The sequence below is a fragment of the Haliaeetus albicilla genome, chromosome 14 (assembly GCF_947461875.1).
Source record: "Haliaeetus albicilla chromosome 14, bHalAlb1.1, whole genome shotgun sequence".
Taxonomy (NCBI): domain Eukaryota; kingdom Metazoa; phylum Chordata; class Aves; order Accipitriformes; family Accipitridae; genus Haliaeetus; species Haliaeetus albicilla.
Window position 1 is genome coordinate 34,051,164 of NC_091496.1, and position 23,384 is coordinate 34,074,547.

The following is a 23,384-nucleotide window of genomic DNA, read 5'->3' on the forward strand; positions in this document are numbered from 1 at the left end:
TCTGTAGAGAATAATGCTGTTATTTACTTCATAAAATGTCTACATTCAGTTCAGGTTTGGCAGTTTTTTGTACAATGTGCTGGTACAGATCTACACACTCACTACTCTACACACTCACTACTCTGGCCAAGACGAGCCCAGTCACCATCAGACTTTGTTAGAAGTTTCTCTGGTGTTCACATCACTCTCTGATCTACTTCACTTAAAAGAAAGTGCCTTTTTACATCCTTTAGAGCAAACACATTTCACATTTCACTTAACTCTCACAAAAAACTGCTGAAAGAATGAGACAAGGATGAGATTAGAGAAAACTAAAGCATTAAGGAGAAATTGAGCGTGCTCCTTAGCTGAGACACTATTATCACAGAAGAGGTAACAAGGCTGAAGAGAGGTAACTTTTTTTTTTTTCTGGTTACAGCAGTTTTTGCAACCACCACTCTGTACCCTCAGAGGTGTGCTTGTCAGAGCATGGGTAGAGTATCGCATACAGGTTAGAGTACTAGGTAAAAAAAGCAGCAAAAATAAAATAAACTCGGTCGCTCTGCATAAGAAAGAGTTAAATTAGAGTCCAGCTACTTTATAGCCTAGCTTAGTGACAACACAATTATGAGACTTTGTACATTCTTAATGTAAATGGATTAACTCCTTGGATTATTCCTAGATTTTACCCAACCACAGCAAATTGTAAGCTGGCAGCATGGATGTAGCTATCCTGGCACAAAACCCCAGAGCAGATGGCTATATGTACCGCTTTGGCCATCCACTCTGCTACATACAGGGCCTATATTATATATTTCCCAAAAACCTAAGAAATAACAAAAGTTCTAGATTTTTAGATTTGACATTCAAGAAATGACACCTCTTTAATCTGTAAACTCAATAACCGTGTTGAACAGTTCTCAAAGACTGTAAATTATTATATTTCTTCCCTCAATGAACATTTATCACTGAAATCTTAACAATCACTTTTCACAATGAAACGTCTCATACTGCGATCCAGAATAACACAGAATAACACTGTGTCTTGCTCATTCACTGGCACCATTTCATTTTTAAACTATAAAATTCTCCTTTACAAAATGCCTCTTTTTTTTGCTGGAGCTAAGCACTCTACCTCAATTCTTTTTTTATACTAAAATCTTGGCTATATTTATGTTGGCTCTGAAGGACTCTCACATAAGAAACTGAAGAAACTGTGGGAGTGAGATGAAAATATTATATGTAACATATAAAGGAATATAAATATTCTTTTTCTTGGTTAAAAAAAAAGTAGTTATTGCACCATGCTTTGATGAAAGCTCTGGAGATCCTGTGACACAAATAAGAACGAGGTACTATCCCACTGCAACTATTACTACTGAATATTTCCGATGTACGTTTAGCTTGTGGACCATAGGAAAAATCCCTGGCTAGGCTCAGGTCTGTAGCAAATAACAGGGACTTAATTTGCTCTAGCATTACAAGTAGTGGCTTTCCCCCCCCCAAAAAAATCTGACTGAAAAAAAATGTCTGAAACTTGTAGCTAACATTTTCAGGCTTGAACGCTGCACTTGATTACAGATGGACTGTAAATCCCTCTGCTTGCTGGCAGCGCACACATTCTTTAAACGCAGTGAAACTGCACAGAGATCAGCTACTCACCACGTGAATACTTACAGAAAAAGAAGAATTCCCGTGTTGGCCAAGGCAAAAGCAAGACCCAAAATCCCACTGCCCATAATAGCATTGCTGAGGTTGAAGACAGACATCCCCAGCGAAGTAGTTCCTGGGATCTGGAGAAGTAAAGACAGATGCATCAGCAGCAGCTTGGAACGGAGCAGGGAAATGCATCTGTGCTTCAAAATCCACGTTTTGCGATATATCAGATATAAGTAACTACTGCTATAGAAACGACTTAATAAAAACTGGTTTGAAAGAGGAAAAAGTGTTGCTGAACCCTGTCACAGCTACACTCTGACTGCTGTCCTGTAGATTTTGTAAACTGATGTAAATGGTGTAGGCAACACACAACTCATGCTACACTTTCAGTATTAAACCCCATCTTTCATGCCACCCATGAAACATCTTAGGCCCATGATTTATATATTGTAAGGCCATAAGGAACCACCAGGACCTCCTGCCTAACGCAGGCCAAAGGGATTCCCTTGCCTCAACTCGACCAAAATGCTTGGGTTTGGGGTTTTGTTTGTTTGTTTGTTTGTTTGTTTTTAAGCGCTGAGCACAGGCAGTTCCTACTAGAACCTGAATTTCAGTTATAATTGTGTGTGCCCACCGCTTTTGAAGACCATGTCTAAGGCCCTTCATATACATAACATACAGTTCATTTTGACAGGGAAAAGAGCAGCAAGAGACTTACATATTCATCGCATTTCTTCTTCTCCAGGTGGCTGTTTGTAAGACTTCTTCTGCTTTCTCGATCCGAAATAAACTTGCTGAAAGAAGTCAGAGGATTTATTTCCAGCAAGTGTTTAGAAAATGCGAACACATTAATTCCATGAGCAGCATGTGATTACAAAATATGCAATGTATAAAAACTGTATGCAAAAAGAGGTCAAACTCGTAACTTTAATGAGCCAGGCTATGCTTCACTGATACCAGCGTGCATTGGGCATCAATAAAGGTAACACGAGCACAAGATCAGAATAAATGTATATATACAGAATGGTCTTTTAGGAGATTTGGTAAAGCAGCAGCACTGATTTTGTGGACGGGAAAGCAATTTGTTTGCACAGACACTGAGGGGAGATACTTCTCTAGGTGTCCTGCAAGGGGTGACCGGTACCCCCTGCTCCTGACCCCTGCTCATGTGCTTAGCATAACTAATGCCATTTTATCAGGCAAGCAGCCGTTCTCTGAGACTGAGCGGGCCATGCACCCATTCCCTTTCCCTCGTTATCAGGCCCTGAAGGTCCTGTGAACCAAGCAGACAAACCAAACAGATTTCTCCTTCCCCTCCCTATCAGCCTCAAGACTCCTGGGTGCCAGCCCAATGACTCCCCTCCGTGCCAGCCTGGAAGGTCCCAGGTACCCTGCCCACCCGCTGATTCTGTGCCACACTAATCATAATATCCTGGTAAGAAAATAAGGCTTTAGTTGTAACTACAATTTAGTGCCGTCATTATTCTGCCAAGGGTCCCTAAAATAACCTGTCTGTCCCCTCAGTGCCGGGTGACAGTGCGGCACCCTACAAAACCCTAAATTGCCACCGTGGGGTGGGTACGGCTGGAGTTCAGAGGAGGGAGAGGAGCTGCACGCAGCCAGCACCACCCGGACCATCATGAACCGGGCGACCTGCTCTGTTGGTGCATCGTTCTGTGCTACCGGATTTTCATTTAAGTGTCTTCAAAACACAATACTGAATTCACCATACTGCAAAATTAAAACACTTCTGTGCAAGGAAACACGGAGTAAACAGCTTTTGTTTCTCTGCACCCTTTACTTGTTCTGTGTCCTTGATATAGCCACATTTAGGAACTTTCCGTCACCAGAACAAGATTTGCCTCCTGTGGCTGCGTCGGTATCCTTGGGATTTACGACACTTCTGATTTGGATGAGCTGTTATCTTCTCCCAGATCCTCTCTTCAGCAAACATTTTAGTTTGTATAAAGCATTCTTTCAGCTTTTCATCTTTTGAAGGTTTATGCACAATTACGTCCCCGGCATCTTCGTTAATCCACAGATGGTTCTTAGGCTGCACTGGCTAATGCATCAGCCATCGTACGAGTTACGTACCTAACCAGGGGCTGTCACCAAGTGTCAGAGACCCTTTTTGCTGTAGGTAAATTCAGGTCGCCCTTCTTAAATTCAGACAAACAATATGCTGAACACAAAGAGCAGCACCGCTGGCCTTTCCCCACAGCTGGGAACGTCTACTGGCCGGGGATGAGTAGCTCAAACCGTGACTCAAGACTGTGCACCGCTTAGGTACATCCAGCGGTATTCAGGCTGGTAATATAACCGTGAACTCATAAAGGCAGAGCTCTATCAAACTCCCTGCTACCCTGGTTGTGGCCTAATTACTAGCGATATATGCTAGCACAGCTTCTAAGCGTATGCCAAAATCATGCAATTGTAATGCTGCTGACTTGGCTTCCACAGCTGGCACTCTGGGCCCTGTGTCTTTAACATTTTGTGTACTACATACACATTCCGAGTTTATCCCTTAAATCCGGCCATAGCTGGCAAAAAGTATCTAGTACTTTTGACGGTTTTGTTGCAACTTTGACTCCTACCGTTGGTCTGCTTTGACTTCCTTTATAACAATAAAAACCAACTACAGGCTTCTCTTATACTTTTTAAACTACTAACTTCAGCAACTAATTTGCTGCAAAATATAGACACCGTACCAGGTTTACCAGCCCTAACGCAGTTGGAATAGGTGGCTGAACCTCTCCCACTGTTTTAGGAAGTGAAAAGCAATCACTTCTAAGATAGACTGATCCAAAATTAACTTTCCAAAGCTCACCGTGTATGTATTTCATCCTCACAGAATAAAATCTCAACCTGATTCAGAGCATGTGCTTTTTTTTTTCATGTCTGTTTAAAGCCCATCTCTTGAACGCAGGCAACAGAGTGTGAACGGTTTGAAAAAGACATTCCAGCTCTCTCTCGAAACACCCCGCAGGCAATTTGTACGGGCAGGAGCACAGAGAAGAGTTTTGTCTCTTTTGGATTTGTAAGTGCTGCTGGGAACATCTGTGGACTTTGCCTTCTTCTGTCATTTATGGAGATCATGTGTCATTTTAGATTTTGTCAGAGTTATGATAGAAGTAACTAGTCTGCTCCCCCCACTTCTCCTCATCCCTCTGCAGCCAGTTCCCCCCTTAATAATTACAAAAATAACAAATTTGTAGATAGTATTATTATTGCCACCTGGTATTAAAAGTTTGATGAAAACTATTGTGAAAGAACCAACGCACGATAAAGACAATACTTGAGTAATATTGCTTGAATATAAAGTGACCGTGGGACTTTCCATTAGAATAGTTTTGACAGAGGAAACAGCTTCTGCAGACCTGGCACCTTCTGTGGCCAACAAACACATTACTTCCTTCTGGATGGGACTCAAGAAAACTAGTCTGATTTGATAAATTGATCCAAACTACTTTCTTTTGAGTTAGTCCTACATTAAAATGGACTGGGATTGTTGTCCAGCCTCTCATCTCCTATTACAAGCTCGGCTCCTCATCCACCCCACATTTACCTCACACTGCACGTTTTTCTCCATTTATGCTGTGTGATGTGTATGGGAGGGCAAAGTCACACACGGGGCTCCCAAATCACGGGGTACGTTGCACTGAGCCCAGCTTTTTTACGGGGTGCTTCCCAGTACCTGCCTCCCAACCCCAGGACAGCTTGCCCAGAAAGCTCCGCAGCGATGCGGTGGTGGGAGATGGGGGGGTCTGCCTGATCCGGAGGCTGTGCTGCATTTGCTATTGCAGGCAACTTAACCTGCAAGTCCAGACAAGAAGGTTGCCTCGGGACCACGCTCGGTAGGTGGTACAGACGTACCGTATGACAGCCTAAGTTTTCCATAAATGGAATGTATTACTGAACTGAAATTAAAAAAAAAAAAAAAGTAGGGGGAAGGTAAACCAATGGATTCAGCAGAAACAAATTTTCCCAAGATTTTGCTTTTTATAACATTTTTTTTGTTTCAGGGTGGTTTTTTCCCCTATAGCATATGAAAGGAAACATATGTTGGAATACTGGAATTTCTAGTTAAACCATGACATGCATCTGCTCTGCTTAATAGAAGTGCTTAGAAAACGAGCTATTCATTGTCACAGAATGTTGTATGTTTGACCTCTATAAATATGACACGAACGAAGTGAAACGACTGTTTAGTCCAGCCTCTCCCAGCCCTCCCAAGGACTAGAGGCCACTGTGACAGGTGCTGTGGAAATGCGCAGTCGGACCGTCTGTGCCTTCAAAGCCTTCTGACTCCCTGACAAGCATGAAATCCATTTGCGCTGTTTGTTGTCTTCATTTCAAATGCTTTACTCATCGTTAAAAGACATAACCTGTTCTTATATGTTTCTGCTTTCCTGCTGTGTTTCCTACATCACAGCTGAGTATGAACAGCTTATACACAACTTTTCAGATACACTAATAAAATACCCTGGCCAAAAAATAATCAGCTCATCCTTGCGATGCATGAAGCCTCACGGTTGGCTTGGAAAGAATTTCTTCATCTAATTCTTTTCCTGGTTTGATTTAGTGCAAAGCAGAAACTTAGTCTTATTGATAAAGTGGTTTTAAAAGGACCACATTTAACTATGGTTTCCAAATTTAATTTATTAAAGGACTTAAATGAGAAATGTTTGATTAAGGTGATATCCCTGAGCTAACCATTTTGGCTAAGCAGAGTTAGCCAAAAACCATTTAGCCATCTCACAGATATGTTTAAACATAATTCAATTAAAGTAATATTTGACAATGCCTTAAACATTTGTTAGGGAAAGCTAGTTTTGCCAAGATGACAGAACTTTATCCTTAGGCAGCTTCTGAAATGGAGCGCTAACTTGAGCAATGGCAAAGATTTCCAGGGCAGGCAGGAACAAGACATGCAGAAGAAACCTTGGTCTGACTTACACTGTGAACTTGGACCAGATCTGGGTATACCTACTAACAACCTTGTTAACCGAACAAGGGGTGCCGATAACTTACTAGTAGCTGTAAACCAAGACAGGCATCCAGCCAGCAGCTTCCCAAGAGCATTGTCATAGTTACAGAGAAGGAGCAAGTCATCTAAAAACTGGTTTACAGTCATGTGCAGAGGTGGCAAAGTTTTATAGCCAGGATAGATGGTTAAAAGTCACCAAATCCATGTCCAGATTTGGTGCAAGTCTCTTTATTGATATTCCCAGAAGAAATTCAACATCTGCATTAAAGAAAAAACCCTCCCAATACAGCCCCCTCCAAACAACATCCCCTCCCTCCCTACAACTGCATATATAAATGCATATTTAGGCCCAGAAAAGGCTAGAAGTCCAAACAAAACTAGAGAATTCTTTTCCAAGATGAAAAAATACTTGGAGTTTACAATCAGACCTGGAATCACCCTCTCCCTTGTGTTCTTTCTCCAAAAGACCCTTAAAAACTCTGCTCTAGCTGAGCTTGAAAAATTACGCACTGGGAGAAAAAAATGTTTAAAATGAAACAGAGAGTGCAAAATCAAACAGGTGGAAACAACAACAAAAAAATTAGTTGAAAATTGCAGATCTAATCTAAAGCTCAAGTGAAATCAACAGAAGAAGTCGCACTGATTTTGATGGACTTTGGAGTTTCACAAGGCCTCGCACCATGTGCCAGGCAGCACAAAATGTGTTGTTCTGTACTCCTATTAATCTCTTATTCCATGGAGACAGGGTGTTTGCCAAAATAGCTACAGGAAGGGAATAACCACATCCTTTCGGGATGCGTTTGGCAGGGTCTGCCCGCCTGCTCATCCCCCATGCCGGCGTGGAGGTGCTTGCACCGGGCAGTGGCCTCGGGTGGCTCAGCCCCAGGGGATGCCAACGGGGCTGCACCAGTGCCAACGTGCTGCTGCGCTGGGAGCTGTCGTCAGCACGAGCTGCCTTGAAACTCTTTGTTTTAGACATGGATGGGAACATGAACACACCGGGATACAGAGGGGGAAAAATACTCATGCATGGGATGGATGAATAAGTAGCTGTCCCATGAGCGCCTCGGCAGAGGGATAATGGACAGCCGTAATGGGCTGCATCCTACAACCAAATGATGCTCTGAAGAGGAAAAAAAGTTCTCCAGTAAGGAATGGAGAATTGTGGAATATGTTCATCTGCCCTAAGAGCCAGAACAGTAATCAGAAATTCTGCCTCTGAGTTTCTGACGCTCTTTCCTCACCCCACTTTCCTCCTTCCCTTTGCAGGCAGTCTGCATCTGACCCAGACCTTGCCACGCTTACGATGCCCTAACTCCACAAAGCACATTGTGACCACAGAGGATCAGGCACATACGGCACGCTCCTTCCCCACCCTCTGTCAACATTCACTGACAGATAAAGCGCTAACAGGGTTTCTTCCCCATAACAGTTACTGGTGGCACCAGCCAAAGCGCTGGGGAGGCACAACCAGCCCGGTACAGCCACTCCTTCCCTCAAGGACATAAATGCTCGGCGGGCTCCGGGAAGCAAATTTACCACTGTCAGCCCCTGAGCTCCTCACCTTATGAAGTGAGCCAGCAGGAAAGCAAGCAGGTTCATACTGGAACTGTTTTGTTTTGGCAAAGTTGGAGGGTTTTTTTTTTTCTTGCTCTTGCCTTTTTGTCTCCCTTTTTTTTTCTTTTTCTTTTTTTTTTTTTTTTACACAGAAGTGGTTTGCGTTTTGTTTTGGCACTTTCCATCAAAGCAGTTGCATCAGAAAATTCCTGACCAGCTCTAATCTTCAACAGTGCAGCTGTACTGCGGTCGCACCGCTATATGGTGCAGCTGGTGACCGCCCCAGGACTTCCCCCGGGGGGGGGAAGGCCCCTGCTCCATCCCAGGGTTTGGCTGGCTGCTTTTGCTATGTGCACGGTATGGCCAACCTTGGGTGCCGATTCCTGCACGATGTGCCACCAAGCTCCCTGTTCACCCACACGGCCATGAGAGCCACATGACTTTACCCTCACATGGGAAAAACCAGCTTTTATTTCTGTTTTTACACTAGAAAGTGAGTTTCTCCAGGTAGGTGGAGAAGCTGCTGCCAAAAGGAAGACAAAAAGGCAAGAGAAGAGGTTTTTAAAGACCATAAACACAGGCGACGGCAGCCCAGCAGTAAAGGAGCAGGATGATATGCCCGCAGAGGCTTCCCAGCAGCACCAGTGCCGGGCAGGACTGGATCCCCACACAAGCACCAGCTGACCAGTGTGCTCCACCTTGGTTTGCGATATTTGAACAGGAAGTTTGATCGAAAACCAGTTTCTTTTACAGCTCACAAAACCCAGACAGGGTCCGTCAGCAGGTCTCTGCTGCGAACAGGACAGCTCAGCACCTGTTGGGGGCTGGTGGAACAGGCTGCTCTTTGGAAATGACTGTACAGCTCGTAGGAAAAGCCAACAGCCTAATAATTTAAGCAAACCTAATGATTCTCACCCATACTAATAAATAGATGCATTTTTTTAAACTTGACATCAGTTAGGTGTAAGTCTGTTTTACCATCTCCTTGCCATCCCTGCCTCAGGGAGCGACAGCAGCTGCCTGGTTTGTCTTGCCGAATTGCAAACGTGGTCCGGGACTATGTTTGCTGCCAACCCCACCAGCTGTAAATCCCCAGGAGCCTGGGTGCACGGAGGTGGCCAGGCAGGTTAAAATTGTCATATCAGAGATCAAAGGTCAACAAAGAGATTTGCCCCAAATGATGCCATTGGCCTAATTGTATTAATTATTATTGCTTCTTTGCTGTATCCAAGCAGACATTTCAGAATGTTGGCTTTTTGCTACATTATATGTTTGTGCATTTTATTAGACTAATTTGAAAGATTCAAAACGATGAATAAATTGCCACTCTGTTTGCTTTATCTGCTGTTGCAGCCTATGCCCAACAGATGTCACATATGAAATTCAAATTACATCTTCAAATGGAGCATGACTTGGTAATGAATAATTCAAGACATATACTGAAAATTAGAATGCTGTTTTTAAACAGCGTGTTTCTTAGCACAGGCAGCGTCAGTGGAAAAATACTCACCTATTTATCTGGCCATTTTCCACCTCTGTGAAATCATTTGAATCATTGCTGATGTTATCATCTTCAGGGACAGTCATATTCTGCAATTCAGTCAGTTCTAATCCGGCTTTGAAAGGCATCCTGGGTGAGGAACTGTACCTATCCAAGTGTTTCTCCAAATATTAGTGTTTGGTTGGTATCTCGTGAGTAAACTGCAGCCAGACTGTCAGCAACCTAAATAAAACACAAGAAAAAAACCCAAGATGTATACCACCAATAGCAGGCAATATCACCGGAAGAAACGAGTGAAACCTGGACGAGAGGGACCGTCCTTAGCAACCGATTTTGTTTTGTTAGAAGGACCTCAGGTTATAACCTAAATGCGTTGCACAACGGTAGTAACCTTATACGCCTTAATGAGATCAGCTTCACTAACCTTATAAATATACCTGGTTCTGCAACCAACTGCTGAAGACAGTACTTGTATTTACAAACTAGTGAGCAAACCAATCCTATTTGTTTCAGGAAAAAAGGTTAACCACCTACAAACTGAGGAATAAAACTGATTTGCTTGTCCAAGTCCCTTTTTGATACTCGGTGTTTGTCTTCTGTATGTTCTCCATTTCTACTTACAAGTATAAAATATATTGTGTCCGTGGTGTTGCTAAGTGGATGGAACAGAGGGACAGAGTTATCCCAGTGCCCTGTTCTACTAATAGCTGTAGTCCAGGTATTTGAATATGTTCAAGTTTTTTGGTAAAGAGGATGTGCAGAGGATGCTTTGTGTATAGTTAAACTTACTCTGAATGAGGACAGAAACAGACAAAAACAAATCCCTAAGCTCATGTATCATAGGAAGAAAGAGTAATGTATATCTTGTGTCAAGCAGTTATTATGTAGAGATCGGGTGATCTCTCCTCTGATAGGTGTGTTGCATAAGAGCACCAAGAATAACACCAAAGGCAGATCAGCCAAGTCTGCTACAGTGACATATTTCCTCATCAGCAATGCAAATCAACCAAAAGACCAATATTTTCCAGAGTCCAATCACTCTTCGGCTGAGCTACCACTCCAGCGTGGTGCTGAGGCAACAGGATGTTACTCACAAACAAGCTCCTGCACCACAACTCTCTCAATTCCCATTTTGTGAATGAATCTCCTGCAGTATTGCCAAACGACTCTTCACCCAGGGGTACGTGGTGAATGCTCAGATGCCAGATTAATTTGGGGATATTTTTAAACTCCCAGGGCTACCTCAAACCCATCCAACTGCTCGCATGCAACCAAAGAAGCAGGAGCATCCCTGGCTTTTGCAGGGCACTACGTCGAGGCAGGAGGATGTAGTTCACTCGTTCAGACAGACATCTGCCTGTTTCACATTAAGTTTACAGGATCCAATACTTCTGGTTTATACCACATCTCCACCATGCAGAAAAGGCCTTTGCAAATGAGCAATTTTTCTTCCCCTGTAAATACTTTCTCAGAAATGCAGTTTTAAGGTTTACGTGTGCCCTTAACATTTCCTCAAGAGCCCAAACCATCCAACTTTCAGGTGTAAAGTTTAAAGGCTAGCCTCGAGGCTTGCAGTAGGGCTGGAACTGCTTTTTTCTACTGAAGAAGCAACTAAGCACGTGGTTATGGTGGCAGACGGGGCCTGGTACGGCCTGGTGCGAGGATGGTGTCGGTGGGGATGTGAGCTGGGTCCTTTTCATCTCCTCTGCGGAAGAGATTTCCACTACAGATACCAGGAGAGCGACTGCTCGGGTGTTAAAATGTTGGCACAATTAAAAAAAATAAATGGATTTAGGCTGCTGATAAATAAATGCAGACTGGCAAGCAGAGGGTGGTTTTAGCAGTGACATTCTGGAACAGTCTTCCCGGAGGCTGCGGGGATAAAATAGTCTACCTATTTTGGAAGAGAAGCACGATCTTTTTATAAAAGGATAAAGCCACAGGAGACGGCGACTGCTGAGGTGGCAAGGACCGAGCCCGCTGAATCCTGAAGCTTCTTGTGACCATGAGTTCCTAAAATAAATAATTCCTTAATAGACCTGACAACCTCTGTACTGAGATCTGTATCCCCTGACATTTAAAAACCCATGTAAAAAAGTGCATGTAAGATTCAAGCAGAGAAGCTTTCCCTTTGGGCGCCATTTTGCGTCATGGTCCCCCAGGAGGATTTTCAGAAAATGACATCGCCTGTGCTCAAGAAAATGACATTGCCTGTGCTCAAGAAAATCCCCTGTTAAGTGTTGCAAAAGCAGGTGCTGAAATTAGCACTCCCGTGAGGTAAACGGGGTGCTGGGGAGCAGACTTCACGGCTCACTGACGTGCAGCTCCCGCTTCGCCCCTCTGTAGCTGAAATGCTGCAAGGCCGGACCGGCAGGAGAACGGCTCGCTGGTTTATCCGCAAGGAATCTTTGCGGTGTGAAAGCGACACCCTTTTTTTGTCTTAACCAAAACTCTGATTCTACAGAAAACAGATCGAATGAAGATGCAGGGAAGCCTCAGTGCAAGGAGCGCCAGCTGAAGCACCACAATCCTTTCAGCAGATCCCAGGTTTCGGGCAGACGAGTTGCTCCTGAAGCAGCGTGACACCAGGCACACCTCTGAATCTGCCTCGGATTCTCGCTAGGTTAAGTGATTTACTAAAAAAACCCAAACCAAACACCAAACAAACCCCTGAAACAAAAAAAATTGTTGAATGAAATAATGCGCTGCACCTCCAAGTATGAGAAAACCTGATCTCAGCACCAAAACAGAAGGAGGGTGAAGAGAGAGCGGTGGGGCTGGGGACTGAAACTTTGACTGTCACAGCATGAACTCATCGCAAGTCTTTGGCACAGGATAACTACCCCGTCCTTAGCACCTCCAGCTGTAAAATTAGGATGATAATAGCGACAATAACACTCAGTCTGTGAAGCGCTTGCAGATTCAGAGGGAAAGGGCGATGGAAGTGTGATACCTGGGAAAAAACCACTATGCAAACTGCAAATTTTTTACCAAGATAACTTTACCTTAGATATATACAGAGCAAGCCCTTTGTCGCTGTGCATCACTCTAGGCACCCTCCTCAGTCAGCGGAGCACAGGTGGTCGCATGAATTTCACCCCCAAATCACCTACTTTAAATTTCACGTTCACAGATGCGACAAATCGCAGCATCGAAATAAAAACTACGGTGCCAAAGGGTAGGGTTCACGTCAACAAGCTTTATTCCCTACAAGTCGAGCATCACTTGGCCTCTTGGCGCTGCCAGAGGACAATCTGCCCTGGCCCACAGGAGGGGTTTGCAGCCAGGCTGAGCTGCTCTCTGGAAATGCAATAGCTTTGCTCCCAAAGGGAGCTTCGATGCTGGGGATAGCTGAGCTAAGTCGCCACCTCAGGTGTAGGTGCCACTAACGCCGCGGGAAGAAGAAAAAAAAAAAATTGCTTCAACTGATAAGAATTCACCATATGTTGATGCTGAGCTATCTTGGAAGCAGCATGGTAATGTTTGTACTTTTAAGGCCTTTTCATTCAAGAAATGTCATGAAATAAATGTAAATAAGAATGCTAGATTGGCAAAAGTTCCTAGACTGAGCTTTATTCTGAACTCACATTGAAAGGCAGTAAATAATCATCTGAAGAGTGACTGTAGCAACCCCAATCACTTCCAGTCACTGTGCCTACTACTCTGCCCAGCCTCCGACCTCCCAAAAAGGAAACTTCCAGAGACCTGCCATCAAACCTCTCTCTCCCGACACACACACAGTAAATCAACAAGAAGAAACAAGAATTTTGTTCTTACTTCAAAATTGTCTACTCGGATGGGCAAACACTCCTTCTTGAAGCAGGAATCATCCCGAGAGAAAACCAGGAAAGAGCTAATGACCCTTCTAAAGGAACCTCAAAGGTCTGTGTTTGGTAGCTGATCTAGCCCTTCCATTTAGCAGAAAAAGCACTGCTCTGGCCTAGGAGGTTGGCTTTCTCTTTAAACATCCCATGACATGTCTTGTAAAAACCATTATGGATAATTTATTCATCGTGTGTTCCTTGCAGAATATGGGAAAGATTACAACTGGTCAGAGACTTCAGAAGGAGGACTGTGAGATGACACAAGAAGATAAAATGAGTTTATTTTTCTCAAGGACATTGAGACCTTCACAAGCCATTAAAACACATTCCAAGAACTGGGGTAATTTTCTCTGTTGCCTTCTGAAACATCCAAAAAAAAAAATAAAATCCCTACACCTCCAGTTTTCTGGACTCTTAAAATTCCACAACAACAGTAATGGGCTCAAAAAGTTTGTATTTGAAAAAATATGGTAATACAGACAACCTAACTTTATTTATTCTGCTGGCTCAAGCATGAATCCTTTCTGGGCAGTACCTGGAAGAGGTGTAATCTCAGAAAACACTTCGCTAGAAGTTGTGTTTTTAACAGTAACATTATCACTCCTGGTGGTAATGGTGACGGCTTAATTCACAGGCCTTTTTTTTTTTCATATCCTGTAAATGACATCATTCAAAAAGTGCCACCTTAAGACACGTGGCTGCCCAAAAGCTGACCCAGTAGGCAAGAGGCGTTTGGGTAAGTGGTCGGGTTGGACACCATCTCGCCAGTCTCTGGGTATGGTTTTTGTCATGAGCCCTTGCACACTCACCAGGCACTTCATTCACTGCGCGCTTCCCGCAATCAAACGGTTGTGGGGATGACAAATATCCAAGACACGCTAGGCAATTTTAACTATGGAATTCAAGATAATATGCTTAAAAGCTGAAATATGACTCAACTTTTTTCTCAAAGGAAGTTTTGCCAAAAACTCCTCTTGGTCCGTTACGAGTCATCAGAATCCAGCGCTTGAGTTTCACACAAGCTGGTTTTACTCCTGCAAAGCCTGAGATGTGATACGTCTTTCTGTGCTCATACTTTTGAAAGTTCTTTCAAAGAAGAAGAATACGACCAGTAAGACGCCACGGATATAAATAATGAAACACTGAGCCTGAAACTCTGTGTACGGACTATTCACTTAACTGACAAAAAGCAATAACGGGCTTTCTACGTAACAGTGTCACGTTGGGAGGCGGGGAGGCAACGATCTCCTTTTTGTTCGGCATCAGTGACACCTGACATGTGGAACATAAAGCTCCCGATTTACTCCTCCTCTACAGGAAGGACAAAATGGAGAGATTAGAGAAGAGCCACCGAGACAACAAAGAGCTTGGAAATTAAAGACTGACTCACATCCACTGAGCAAACATCTGCAGTGCTTGAAATGTCATTGCCTCCAGCTCCTCGGTACTGCCTCTCTGCAGCAGGCTGCAGCCGCAGGACGAAGGGGCTTCGCCCCGGCCCCACCGGTTCACGGAGAACCACCGAGGTGCCGGCACGCACCCGTCCTGCCCACCGGCAATGCCGAGGGTCGTGCGGCGGCTGGAAGGCCTTCCAGCTGCTGCAGCTGTTTGCTTGGCAGCTGCGAGCCATCACCTTTCGTTTCCAGGCTCCTTCTCACTCACGCAGCCCCCACGGCACAAGGGATGGAAAGAGTTAAAAGATAAGGTTGGGGGCACGGGGGGGGGGGGGCAAACAAGTGACAGAAGGCTTGAGAAGCAAACTCAGGAAAGGATGCTCTAAAAAAGAAGCGACGAGCACAAATGTGGTTTCTCAACCTATCTCTCGGTACTGCGTGACCTTGTGCTGCAACAGGAAAATGTTCCTGCTCTGCCCCGTTGCTCTCCACGCTGCCATAAAGAAAGGGAAGACAGTCCCAAATTAAGTCTCGACAGGCTACTCAGCTGATCAAAGGCAGGCAAATAAGAAATCATAAAAACCCAGTCTGATTCACCCAGTGATTCATTACTTTAGGCAAAACACTTAAAGATGAGCCATAAAGGAAAATGGTTTTAAGTACATTTTTGTTTTGAGCCCTTCCCAGTCAATTTAGGGAAGGCATTTGGCAGAGGAATATAGTCACATTTTTTCCTAATTATATTTCTCTGTGAAATTCTCTCAACAGTCTCCGTTTTTGCTCCAGAGATCCCAGAACGCACCGCCACGAATAAACGAACTGTTGTCTTCCACAGAAAGTGGAAGCGCTGTACGAGTGGGGCTTTATGGGTTACAGCCGTGAAACAGACTATCCAGATGTGTTTGTAAGGGCTAAATAGCAGCTCAGAAATTCTTATTTAAAATAATTTTTTTGCTACAGAAGGAAGGACCCTTTGCATAAATTCATATGTAACTCACTTTTCTTTCTGCTCCAGTTTACAAGTAATTTGTTTGCTTCAGTTTTCTTGACTGTAAGAGACTCAGAGTGATATTTACCTGATAAGCTCACACAAATATTATGGGAGTTAACTGCAAAAGGGCCGCGAAACACTTTCAACATGAAAAAGCTGCCATTTTTTCCCAAGTGTGGCCGCTCAGACTTCTTGGATTGGATTAAGGCCACAGGAATAAGTACCTATCAGAAAGGAAACTGAATTCAGCCTTAGAATATTTAAGTATTCCCACAACATCTCGTTTGCCTTCACAATACAAACTTTCAAAAGCGGTGGTTATTGTCACGCCATGTGCTAAGCATGTTTCTACAGAAATGAGCAAGCTGAGAAAAAGACAGGGGAGAGCACAGGGGGAAGGAGAGTCCCATTTCTGCTCAGTCACCACTCTTCCCCTGGTAAAGAACAAACCCCCAAATCCAGAAAACCCCAACGAAACATAGGACAGAGACCCAGGATGAGCAGCCCGCAAGCAGACCAGCTGAGAGACCCCTCCCTCCCCTTCTAGCCTTTAAAAAGCAGGATTTGGAGGTGAAGGAGAATTGATCCTCCATGTTCTACAGCAGTCTGCGGAAAGCCCCGGACGACTCGGAGGACAATCCTCTGCACGGGGGTGCGCGGAGCTCTTTGCCAACACGTCTCCCATCCTCACCTGGGCTGGAGAGCCCAGTTGGTCCAACTACAGCATAAATGGTCTCAAAGCGACAAGCCAGAGGATGCTGCAGTGTGCTTCAGTGAAGTGCTCTCTCTATGGTGCCTCTTAAAAAGAAAAAAAAAAACCCTTCCAAAAAAAAGGGCAAAGTCAAATAGGAGTCGTGCAGTACGACAGTGAAGCAGATCCCATTTTAGTCAGTGAATTTCCACCGGGCCACAGCAGAAGGCCTCTGCTTACCGGCAATATGGCAATTCCTAGATTTCAGACAGGTTTTGCCCCTAGATTTCAGTGCAGTTTTGGCATGGGCTCCTAGCCTGAAAAGGGCAGTTATTGATACTCTGTATCCTTCAGCAACAGATGGAATCTCCTTTTAGAGGCTTTTTAAAGGACGTTGGTACTTTGGTGGCAAATCAAGTAAAAGTTAGGTGGAAAGATGCTCTTTCTTACTCACCCTGTAGCTGTTTTTACTTCTGATCTAAGACGGTTAGACTCAGAATGGCCTTTTTTTTATACTTCCAGAATGTATTTTATCAATTAGCTAGGATCTTTTTTAGAACAATGGCCCATCCATGTTACGTTGCCTTTCAAGCACGTGTAAAACCCAAACAAACCTAAAGGTGGATGAAGTGCCACAAAGCACAGGTTACTATCATTCACAAAGCACAGGTTACTATCATTTGGAAGGGAGCTTAGCAGAAATGCCCCAAACGCAGAATAGCCTAAGGAATACGTGGTTGGGTTCAGCTGGTGGCACAAGCGGACGGCAGCTTCGCCTTCCACGAAACCTGCTGCCAAACGTGGGGTTCGCGTCGGTCCCTCTAATGTCACTTAAACAAAGCGCGGGTTTACACACCCCCTGGTCTCCTCTTGCACAAGGAGATACATCCTAGCTACAGGTTGCACTGCAAACTCTGCAAACCAAGGGAGCAAACCCTCTGTCCTGAGAGAGAGCTGGATGTATACGCACGTGAGCAAATGCATACCCAGGCATGGAAACCTGCCCTTTTTTGTTCTCGCCTTCGGCTCATTAAAAGCGAGCAGCTTAGCTGTTACTATGCCTTTACGGGCAAACACACACACACGCCGTGGGCCCAGCCTGCATTTTCCGAATACCGTAAAACTTCCACTGACCCGATGGCAGCGCTGGATTTAAGGGAAAGGTCGGATTTCGCCAGGCAGGGCTGAACCCGCGGCCGCGCATCCTGCGGGGGCTGCGGCACACGCGGCCCAGCCAGCCATCACGCTTGCCAGCGTGAAACTCATTTATGGTTTTTTTTTTTTTTAATTTTTAATTTTTTTTTTTGGGCCCTGCCAGCGAAAGCTCGTAGCTGCCGGCCGCCGGGTTTTTCTGGGTGGTTTTTTTTTTTTCTTTTTTTTTTTTTTTCTTTTTGTTTAAAGGCACGCCGCAGCGGCTCGCTACGGCAGCATCCCGGCGGCCAGCCCCCCCCCGGGAGATGCCGCATGGCCAGCACCGTTCCCTCCCTCCCCCAAAAACCTACCCCAAACCCGATCCTCCTGGGCTCCCCCCATCCCCTCCCCGACTGGCTGACCTTAAAACCCATTTTTAAGGTTTGAAATCCTTCCTCGCCAGGGCGTTTGGCCGGGTGTGTGGTGGGGGGGGGGGTGTTGCGCACACGGCGGAGACAAAGGGCTGCGCGGGGAGCCGCGGCCCCGGCATCCCCCCCCCCCACGATTGCATCAGCTGCTGCCTACCTTCCCGAGGAGCCGCGGGGATCCCCCGAGGAATAATCCACCCTCTCCGGCGGGAGAGCACCCCGACAGGTAATTACAGGGATAATAATAAAATAAAATTAAAAATAAAAAAAATAAAAAAGAAATGGAGAAGAAGGGACGAGAACGGGGTGTGTGTGTGTGTGCGGGGAAATGAAAGTGGCGAAATAAAGGCGGCGAGGAAGATGCCGCTCCTCCTCCTCCTCCTCCCGCCGCGGGTGTGTGCATGTGGAGGTGGGCGGGAGGCGGGAGCGCGCCCGGCGCGCCCCCGCCCCGCGCCGGGGCCGCGCTGCCAGGGGCCGCGGGGCGCGGAACCTCCGCGGTCACGCGTGGGGCCGGGCTGGGGACCCCCGGCACCCCCCGCTCCCCGGCGGCGCGGGCGTTCAGCACCTTCCTTTTTTATTTTTATTTATTTTTTTTTTAATAAATCAACCCACAATTTTTCACTCTTTTTACACCACCACCACAACCGTTTTTCTCTCTCTTGTTTTCTTGCCCACAGGAGAACCCCTCGTGGCAGGCAGCGCCGAATTCTTGCGGCGTTTTCCCTGAAACGGCCGCGGAAGATCTGGCGTCATCATGTTACCCGATTTCCTGTTTCGTCACGCAAGAAGCTCTAAATGCTGCCATTTGTGTGAGAATTGAGAGCGCTTTCCACTGGGGCAAGACACGCTCTAAATCCAGAGGGGGATTTGATGCACCGATGATTTGCCATAGCTCGTTATTTCCATACTAATCTCTAGAAAGCCTCGTATGAGCTTTTCGGCTTGGAAAAAATGAATACTTTTTAAGAACAAACCTGAAGCGAGACGGCTGGCGATTTTGAGGCCGCGGCCCTTGGTTTCGCCCCACGCAATGCGTGACTTGCACGGGATGTCGCAAGGCACGCGGTGAAAGGATGCTGGAGCGTGCCGGGGTTGGGAGCAGTTTGCGGAGCGGGTCCGGCTGCTGGGAAGCTCTTGTGGTAGCTCTGCCAGCGGCGGCTGGAGGTGTTTGCTCTGGAAGTTCCCCTGCTGGGTCTTCTAAATGTCAAAAAGGCGGATGACACACACGAAGCACTGTGGTTTTCAAATTACCACCTTTGCGTGGACGAGTTGGATTCCCGTTTTGGTGCTTGTACTGCATTTTTGTGTTTTTTTTTTTCCACTAGGGTAGCTCTTTGAATGTGGAGCGCTGTGCAAACAGTAATTTAATTAACACCCATCGCACCCCGCTAGCCTGAGAGCTGTATCGTCCCAGTCATGAGAGTGAAGCCAGAGGAAGAGCTAACTACCCGAGGTCGTTAAGCCAAGGGCTGCTCTTTCAACACTTCCTCAAGTGAATGAATAAACCTCTCCGGGGCTCGCAGCAGCACCCTGCGCAGCCCCACAGACATTTCAGATGGACGAAGGAGGTGGGGTTGGATTCCAAATCAGGGCCTGGTCTCCCCATCCAGCCCCACGTGCAAGGCACCGTCCCCGAAAGCAGAGAAGAAAGTATTCACAATTCACTCTTACTCAGTTAGACTTATTTCTCTTAAACTGACAGTCAGCCCCCTCCACCCCCCAATAACTAAATAAAAAAGTGTATTATGTAGTGGATGTGGCCAGGTGGTATTGCTGTAGGGAATAAGAAGAAACTCTACTCTGTTCTTTAAAACAAAAGATGTATCAGGCTGACTATCAGGTGAATGGTCACTAATTCGATGCATTCTGTTACCACCTTTCCTTTTATACCTGTAAAGGCAGGCCTTTTCTACCTGACAGATAATTTGATTCTTACCTTGTCACGCACATTCTTAGAACCAAGGTAAGTATTTTTCATAGAATTTGGAAAAAAATCTTTTTAACATATCTTAACAGAGCTCCACAAAATCAATAGCACTTCTCAGAAATGAAAACTATTTCACTTTGCACTTTTAGTATTTCAAATTTCTCCACTCTCCCTCTCAATATCTTTCTGATTTTTTAGCACTGTTAGTTCTGCTTGCCTTGATCTGCTTGAAACCCTGATGCTTGTGACCAGCTTCTTCTAGTTCTAGCTTTTATGATTTCTTGTAAGCTTTTTTTCAATAGCTTTTCATGGCATTCACTCCTTATTGACCTTATTCACTCCTCCTGGGCCTTTCTCTTTATCCTTTTAGCTCATATTCTCATTCCTATATCTGGTTTCAGATATACCAAAGATTCAGGAATTTGCTTTTATATTTCAGGCCCATTATTTTTCTTCCTCTTGTCCGTCTAGGACTGGCAGTTCTCTTCTTGGATGCCTTTCAGTGCACTTTTATCTAGTCAAAATGGATCCTTCTCTCTTTCCTCTGAAATAGCCCTGAGCCTTTCTCTGTCTGCGATAACACCATTCCCATCTTTCTTTTGTTCAGACCTGCAACTTCCATATCTTCTTTAGATTATATTTTGGCTGCCTAAAATGCATCAACAGCCATGTTCATTTTCAGAACTACACTCCGAAGTGCAATGTTCTTCTGGAGTCTGGAAAGTTTCCTTCTGAACTGTCCTTCAAAGATTTGTGCTTATTGACTAATTTAAACTGTCTAATGGAAACTGCAGGTACGCAACAAAAAATATGCCTATATAATGAAAGTGAACTTAAATCAAAAGATACCAGATACTGCTTTGGTTGACTACGTTATCACATGTGTGAGCATTTGGCAAGCTTCTCCACACACAGTTTCGGAATGCTGTTTGATTTGGGGAGCATTTTATTGAAAATGGGGCTTGGTTGGCTTCTTTGCTGTCTTTTGCTTCCAAATTGCAGTGAAGCCTACGAGAGATTCCAAGCACAGTTCTTGCACCTGGCGCAAAGCTGATGACAGAGGGTCATTAAATTTGGATGACTACCCGTTCAAACGTTTTACCCTTGGACAAAAATATGGCTACAGCCCAGGGGAAAGCAGTTGCTGGAGTTGAGGGTAGCAGTGCCTGGGGCGGGGGGGTTCACGGCTGACGTGACAAGCCTGACAGGAGGAGGTGGAGGTGCTTACAGAGTTCTCTCTATTTTAGTACATCCGTCATTGGCACGTTTGGACTTACGTGTTAGTGCTTGTGTGAAAGAGAGGGGAATGAAAGAGAACAGATCAGAAGCAGAAAGCCAGCTGAAGGAGAAAAATCCTGTGTTTTGCAGAGAAGCCGCTTGCTGCCAGAAAGTGACCTTGAACAATCTCTGAAGGCTCTGACTGGCCTTCAAGAATGGCCAAGAGTGATGAGGAAGCACAGGATGTTGGCAATGGCCTTTTTTGCACCTCAGTGCTACATCTACATCTTGTGCTAGGTGAAATAAAAAGCACATAGACCTTTGGGGCTTTTTTTGTTTGGTTTTGTTTTTTTGGAATGAAAACTTTGTGTCCATTTGCTGCAGAGAGCCCACAACTTAGGTTTGATAAGGCAGCATCTGAGCTATGGGGCTGCTCACAGGAGAGGGCAGTACTGGTCCTCTTTTAGGAATTAGGCAGTGAGATCCTCTTCCTACCAAGGCTTCACAGAGACTGTGGGCTCAAAAAGTGTCGCAGAGCAAGGAGCAACAAAGTGCTGGTACCTACTTGGGCTGAGGGTGGTTCAAGTCCAAACCTACTGTGAGCCCTACTGAGGTGGATGAACTCTTCCAGGATTCATCAGTGAGCAATTGCACTGCCCAGTGCAACTTTCTCCTTGGAAATAAAGTAAAATTTTCAGCAAATATCTGTGGTTTCTCTAGTCTGCGATGCCAGGATTTGCTATCAGACAAAAATAAAGGTTTCTTGGAAATCTACTGCAGTATTAAAAGCCTGCTGGTGCTAGCAGGGTCCTGACGTTGATTCTGTGACATTAGCTGAGAAGGATATTTTGCCTAGCAGCTGAGCAAGGAAAAACATCATTGACTACGATGCATAATGTATGATCTGTACATGACTGGTCTTGCACGATACTCTAAAAGGAACTGCCCACACTTGTCACAGATTCCGTGAACACTGATAGCATCAACTGTGTCTAAACATGTGTTCAGCCGCCTCCAACTCTGCATGTTGAGACAATTGGGTTTTGAGGGCTGCAAAATCTTGCATGCATGTCTGTGACTCTGTGATCATGGGATGTTATCATTTGTTCATTTCCTGGCCAAAGTGTGGTATACAACTAGGATGACTAATCCTGCTTTAATAGGACGACTTCTCCTCTGCTCTTCGTCTTTAGATTCAGGAATTCATGCAACGAACCAGGTAGCTGTGCTTTTTCTCCTTACCTTCTGATCATCTGCTCTAACTCTTTTCTTTGGTCAGAACAAGTGTTTTACTGGAATACAAAGGTTTCAAGCTTCTTGTACGAGGCTAAGGAAATAGCAGTGACTAAACCAAAGAGATTTGCAAGTGTGATAGATGCCTGTAGTGATGGTAAAAGCTTCATTTAAACACACTTTGAAAGTATGTGTAACAAAATGCTGTTTTGTTTAATTGCTTTTAAGGTGTTGGTTCTTACTGTCAATTTATAGCGTTCTAGACCAATTTATATGGTCTGAGTACACCAGAAAACTTTGATCTTTCTGAAATGAGTAAATTCAGACATTGACGTAACCATGATGCCGAGTTGTGTTACAACGCAAAGAGGAGATCCTCTCTCCTTTTCCCCAGAAAAGAATATTTTTTGCCATTCCATTTGTATAGAGTAACTTTAAAGGCTTGCTCAGAATTTGAGGGATAGTACCTGCTATATTGGGTTGCCAGAAATGGTCCTGGCAACTTGCAGCTCCTAGTCTCAGCATAAGGCATAGCTATGGAAGATGGGATGTGTCTAGAAACATGAAATAATTGATAACTGTTGTGAATTAAATTATACTGAAGACAATTTCTTTAATCCGGGACTGGCCTGCTAGTGCACAGCCCATTAATTGAATTCTCCTCTGTTAAAAAAAGATAGATTAAAAGATACATATATAAAAGAAAAGAATATGAAAGTTTAATTCAGAGTTTGGGTGCCAAATACTTTATATCTAAATCCTTATCATTAATTAGAAGCATTCAAAGTTGCTGAGCGTCTCTCACTGCTGCTTAAATCCATGGCAGTCAAGGGAACTCAGTATCTCCAGGAATCAGAATGCTCA

At 44.8% G+C, this 23,384-nt stretch overlaps 1 protein-coding gene across 4 annotated transcripts in view; it reads right to left on the reverse strand.

The window, feature by feature from the left end:
* SLC38A1 (solute carrier family 38 member 1) overlaps nt 1-18,505 on the reverse strand; it is a 41,663-nt gene extending 23,158 nt beyond the window's left edge. For 2 of the 4 annotated variants that reach the window (XR_011327815.1, XM_069802238.1), the window contains exons 1-4: nt 18,300-18,505; nt 9,693-9,905; nt 2,357-2,432; nt 1,657-1,772 (exon numbers count right to left, since the gene is read on the reverse strand). Coding sequence is in view for 3 of the 4 variants with exons in the window: in XM_069802238.1 (XP_069658339.1) it covers nt 1,657-1,772; nt 2,357-2,432; nt 9,693-9,811 (311 nt within the window). In the remaining variant the exon portion in view is untranslated. Of the gene's footprint in view, nt 1-1,656; nt 1,773-2,356; nt 2,433-9,692; nt 9,906-15,977; nt 16,117-16,583; nt 16,691-18,299 lie in introns of all 4 variants that reach the window. The other 2 variants (XM_069802240.1, XM_069802241.1) reach the window with 2 other exon arrangements.
* Nucleotides 18,506-23,384: the final 4,879 nt, after the last annotated feature.